The sequence below is a fragment of the Miscanthus floridulus genome, chromosome 2 (assembly GCF_019320115.1).
Source record: "Miscanthus floridulus cultivar M001 chromosome 2, ASM1932011v1, whole genome shotgun sequence".
Taxonomy (NCBI): Eukaryota; Viridiplantae; Streptophyta; class Magnoliopsida; order Poales; family Poaceae; genus Miscanthus; species Miscanthus floridulus.
The window spans coordinates 22,648,140-22,654,139 of NC_089581.1; the positions used below are offsets into that span (position 1 = coordinate 22,648,140).

General features: G+C 47.8%; 1 protein-coding gene across 1 annotated transcript; it reads right to left on the reverse strand.

Annotated features, from left to right (window-relative positions):
* Window positions 1–3,981: 3,981 nt before the first annotated feature.
* On the reverse strand, window positions 3,982–4,977 carry LOC136538191 (mitogen-activated protein kinase kinase 9-like). The gene has a single exon (XM_066530174.1). It carries the CDS (start codon window positions 4,975–4,977, stop codon window positions 3,982–3,984), a length of 996 nt encoding a protein of 331 aa, XP_066386271.1.
* Window positions 4,978–6,000: the final 1,023 nt, after the last annotated feature.

The following is a 6,000-nucleotide window of genomic DNA, read 5'->3' on the forward strand; positions in this document are numbered from 1 at the left end:
CCGTATGTTTGAACAAATTGTATGAGTTTGATAGCTACTGCTTCAAGGCCCTACAAATGGTAATATGTCAAAGAAAGTTAACCTTCCAAACTAACAAATATGCATTAAGGCAGTGTGCCCGTGCGTTGCTACAGACAGCTAAATTTTTATACTAAAAATACATGATCGCACGATAAGATAACAGTACTATAAAATTAAATACCGACATTAAAGTGATATTTAATCTAAAAGGAAAAGTTCGTGAAATTAACGCACGACGTGTTCGCTGGTTGGTTTCTAAGCTGGTTTGGGCTGGCTGGTGCTGGTTTGTTGTGAGAGGAAAATATTATTGGCTGGTTGAATAAGCCTGGCTAAAACCAACAAGTGAACAGGGTGACAGTCACGGAGCGTGGCGTCGCAAGCTCACAAACTCTACTGTATAGACTTTTCCGTGATACGACTAAGATAATGTTTTATATCGGTAGAAAGAAATCTCTGATATCTATTTCTTTCGTACGCCAATAAATCCACGAATAAGTTATGCCGCATCTTCATACCATCCTTACACAAGTTCGAGTATATATATAAATATTAATTCCTGTCACATGGGTAATACTGCGTGTCTTGAAAAATCTCTTATAATACCTTAAGTATGTTATACTCACCTTATAAATATGTGTGGCTTTAGGACTATTTCACGCAGACATATGCTGTAGAATAAGGTATCCACTTGGGTGTCTATGGCAAGATTCACCATCAGCAATATATAGAAATAGTTAAATCATAGGTATTATTATTGCAAGCGACGAATAAAAGTAAATTAGAGGTTATCATAATTGTACATTTGATTCTTCTTAGTTTTTTAAGATGATGATGTCCAAGGTAAACTTCAAAATATATCATTTTCATGCACCGTGTCTGGGTACAAGCTAATTCACTGTAAAATAATAATTGAAATTTTCTCTCTTAGTTTGAAATTATAAGATATTTTGTTTTTTCTAGATATATTATTTTAATTATGTATATCTAAGCATATAAAAAAGTTATGTATCTAGAAAAGCCAAAGCGTCATATAAGTTGGAACTGAGAAAGTAATTTTTCTTAGATTCATTGGTCCACTCTGAATTAGTTAGAAACACTTTCACAAGGAGAAATTATCTGCTCAGAAACCACAAATTCAAGTTTTGCCCCCTTATAACACAAAGGTTTTTAAACTTGCTTCACAAAGTCAATCGTCAACTCTTCATTGAGGCGCGATGGCTATCAGTTTTACTACCTCCCAAGCACCGTCCAATTCCAGCCAACCTCTAAATATCTAAAGTTTTCAACACCATGTAAGCATCATTCCATGCTCGATTTCAACAAGCTCTGCTTCTAAACCATCCTCTCCAAACTATACAACCTCTCCGTTGCATGATCCCAGGACCTCACTGCTCCGTGCAAGTACTTTGGGCACAAACAAACCATCTGCTCATCATCCAACCCTAGGAGTAGCATGTAATTCTGAAATCATGACACATATAAGATTCGTGGGACATGTCTACACGAGAACCAAGGCATGAAGGGATGTGATTGGTAAAGAATGGAGAGAGAATACATGTGGTTGGATAAAAAATTATTCTGTAGAAACTATCAATTAGGACCATGGTTTCTATATGTAGTGTCTATGAAAATTAATAGGTATAGCATTGTGACTGCCCTAATACATTATAGAAACACTAGAATAACTATTTTTTTCATAGGTAGAAGTACAAGATTGAGAAGCAAATTGTCAAGCTTGTTTGGTTAATCTATGAGCATCTTGCTTAAATATTCGTCAATAAATCGTGAAAAGATAATGTCCAATTAATCAAAATATACAAGTTAGAGCATGGGCGAGGGAGGGCGCGAGGGCGGAGGCCGGTGCAAGCGAGGGCGAGCTAAGCTGGCGAGGGTGGGCGCTATGGCGAGGCCACAGGATTTATAGCAGATGATTGATAGCAGTCTCTCTTTTTTCTTTTGTGTTAATTCTCTTTCCTTCTGTGTTAATTCTCTTTCCTTTTGCTCGTTGCCATGTATGCTGGTGCATGCAAACATGCAATGTGTATATGGATAGCACAATAATTTTCTACTTCCTATTTTGCAAACATGCAATATTCAATCAAGGAGACAAATCGCAAGCTTTCCTTTTCTTGCTCGCTCCTTTCCTTTTCTCGCTCGCCCGTTGGATAGTATGGGAGGTGGCATCGATCGCATGGGGTGGCAGACGGACGAACCAAGCCAATTATCGCACCAAAACGATGTCCACACATTGTTTTTTAGTTGTAGGAGAATAAATTGTTTCATCGGCATCCAAAGAGGCAGTAGGTGTAACAAAAAATAATTATCATCTGACATGCTGATGTTTTTCGAAAACCGAACGGAAATGATCAGCCGCGGGCGTCCATCTTGTGCGGACGCGGTTCCCAATCCGCAACGGACCGGTCTCTCTAAAAAAAAATCCCCACCGTCGTGGCTTGGCTGCTCATCCGCCCGCCCTGCCGCGGCCCCTTCCCCAACCGCACCCCGTCCCCATTCGTGCCGCGCCCTTCCCCCCACCACGCCGCAACCATGGCCGGCTGTGCCGCACCTCATCCCCTGCAAGCAGACAACGTTGGATGACTGCGGCCGAGCGAGTAGCGGCGCTGGAGTAGCAGCAACAGGGCCGCCGCCCATGGGCGTGAGCTTGGGCTAGAATCGCAGGAGGGTCGCGTCGCTGCTGCACCGGCGAGCTCCATGCGCTGCTGTCGACCTCCACGCCGGCGTCGAGCTCCGTAACGACGAGCGTCCATTCGTCCGAGCAGCAAGGTGACATTGTGTTGAAAGCACATGTTGCAAGCATTGCGGATGTTGCAAAAGTAAATCGGGATGTTGCACATATTGCAAGTGTTTCAGAGGTATGTACAAGCGTCTGTCTCCAATGTTTTATGATGTTACATATGTTTTACACATATATTGCGAGTGTCTTCTCTACATGTCGCGTATGTTTTAAAATGATTTTCAAGTGTTTCAGACATATATTTTATGTGTTTCATCTATCTTCTTTTGTAATTTGAAGTGTTGTATCTGTATATTTCGAAAGTAGATTTGGATGTTGCATATATATATATATATATATATATATATATATATATATATATATATATATATATATATATATATATATATATGCGCACGACATCGGGGGCACGTCAAGAACGGGGCGCGACAGAGACTGCTACTGAGGTGAACGGGGCGCGGTGGCCGGTGGGGGTGTCGGCGCGGCAGGGACAGGACGCCGCGAGTGAAGCGCGCTCCGTTTCATTACGCAGGGACAAACGCGCTCGCTTGAATCGTTTTTTCTGTTGTGAGCCGATTTCATCGGACACGTGGAACCACATGCTAGGAGCTACGTCCCGACAAGTCCGAGCGCTTGCTGCTCCCGAAACCGAACGCTAGCTGCTTCCCATGATATAGCATCGCAAGAGTCCGAGGGCATAGGAACACTGGACAAGTGACACTCATTGTTGATCGCTCACAAGCTAATCCATGTACTCCACGGCGAGTATCTTAAGTCCGAAATAGAATCGAGACACACAAATCATATGAAGTCCGAAATAAAATGGAGAGACACAAATCACATGAATTGTGACAAAAGCATGTTAGCATGTATAAACTCCACGTTGTCACTGTACAGTGTTAGCGACAGTTAGTAAAGTATCGCTTATTGTTCATTGACATTCCTATGTGATATCTAATCCAGATCCCACCTATGTGCAGCATGATAACTATTAACTAAGCTCTCTAGTCAGATTCTTGTACAAATTTACAACTAAGTCTACAGTAGCATGCACAGGTCTAACAAAAATGTTCTTGTCTATGTGCATGGCGCCGGCAACCAGGCCAGGTAGATCATAGCGCGATAGCCGCTGGACGAGCTTGCTAGGACGCGTGATCGACGATGCCTCGCTCACGACGACGACCTCGCCGCCGGCCGGGGACTAGCTAGGCCTCGGCGACCATCTCTTGGAGCGCGCACCTCGACGCCAGCACGTCCCTCCCGGCGACGAACGGGTGGGCAAGAAGCTCCGCCACGGACGCCCTCCTGCAATAGTCTTTCTGCAGGCACGCAGCGACGAAGCTCCGGAGCTCCGGTGACGCCGCGCCGTCGGGCAGCGCAGGCGGCTCGCCGAAGCAGATGGCGCACATGAGCGCCGCCCAGTTCGGTTGCTGCCCTGCGGGGAGCAGGGGGTAGCGGCCCATGAGGAGCTCCAGGACAGTGACCCCGAGGCTCCACACGTCGGCGGCGCAGGGGTCGTAGTGCCCGCCGTGCGCCTCCGGGTCGAAGCGCTCCGGGCTCATGTACGCGGCGGTGCCCACGTACGACGTGCAGTGGTCGCCGGCGCGGGGGATCACCCTGGCGATGCCGAAGTCGGCGACCTTGATCTCCCCGGCCGTGGTGGCGAGCAGATTCGCCGGCTTGATGTCGAGGTGCACGATGCGGTGGGCGTGGAGGTAGGCCAGCCCGGAGAGCGCCTGCGCCGCCACCTCCGCGAGCGCCGCCTCCGCGAACGCCCCGCGCCGGCTCCGGACCGCGTCGAGCGACCCGCCGTCCGCCAGCTCAAGGAGCAGAGCCACGTCGCCGGAGCTGGCCGGCAAGACGGAGTGGCACCGGACGACGAACGGCGAGGCGGTGCGGCCCAAGATGTCCGCCTCGGCGGCGTCGCCCTGGTGCAGGACCTTGAGCGCGTAGAGCGCGCACGTCTCGCGGTGGCGCACCTTGTACACGGTGCCGCCATTCCCGCGGCCCAGGACGGCGAGCCTGTCGAAGTCGGCGAGGCGGAACTGGCTCGACCGGGCGAGCGGCGTCGACGCGGACTGCGGCGCGGCCACCACCGGAGGGTTGGCGTGCCGGAAGGACGGTTCCTGGACGGCGGGACGGGAGGGGACGTTCAGCGAGAGGTGGAGTGGCGGAAGCCTCTTCGCTCTTGCCAAAGCCATGGTCGAGCTTAACCAAGTGTTTACTCGCTAACTTCTACAACCAACTACCTGTACCTAGTGTCCTAGTGTTTGATTAGAACTAAAAAAACTACACTTGAGAGCTGAGCGATCTGATCATTAGCTGGCTGCTTATTTATACATCTGCCGTTGTGAGTCATTTGTATCTATATGTGTTGCTTTCACCCAGTCATACTCAAACTGTGATGTGATGTACTGATGTGTAATCCCCTTGAGGCCTCGTTCGTTTGGTCTGGTTTTGAGGGTGTATCTATTCCAGCTAATACATGTTAATACAAATAAGCCTACCATTCCGGTTGGAATAGTTCCAGGGCAACCAATCCAGAATAAACGAACGAGCCCTGAATGAGATCTAGAAGGAGATGTTTCCATCAGACTAGGCCTGCATTTGTTCTTGGTGGACAATAGTTGAAAAACAGCCGGTTTCCTGAATGCTTGTGGACTCTGGTTCGCCAGGGACGGCCACGGTGGCTGGGATTTGCTTGTGAAGACTCTTGCCACGAGTATCTCCCATGGAATATAATAAAACCGTCACTTGTTTAATTAATCTGCAGAGATAAGGGCCGCCCATCAGAGATTAACAAGCATTTTTTACGAAATGACGTGTGAGAACGTGACAGACCAAAATACAAAACTAGGCAAAAGAATATTGAGGTGTACCGGCGCCAATTGTCATGTTAGGCGTTTATTAGAACAAAAGCGAGAGAGACGAGAGAGACGAGAGCTCAGTCTTTGTGTGAAAATGGCCATGTCAACACAACACCACCAACGAGTCAAGCAAGCGGTTCTCGTATCAGGTAGCGACGTCTTTAGCAGTTTAGCTGAAGGAATGTTGGGCAACGTGTGTGATCAGCCGTGCCCCATGTTAGACTAGCCAAATCACCTCGCCGTAACACTTCAGGTGCGACCATTGTTTGGAGCCGCCCCATGCGATGCATTGCATGATCCTTTTAAGTCCTGCTGCTTGTATGGCACTTGCACTTTAGGTTCAACATTAGTTACTTC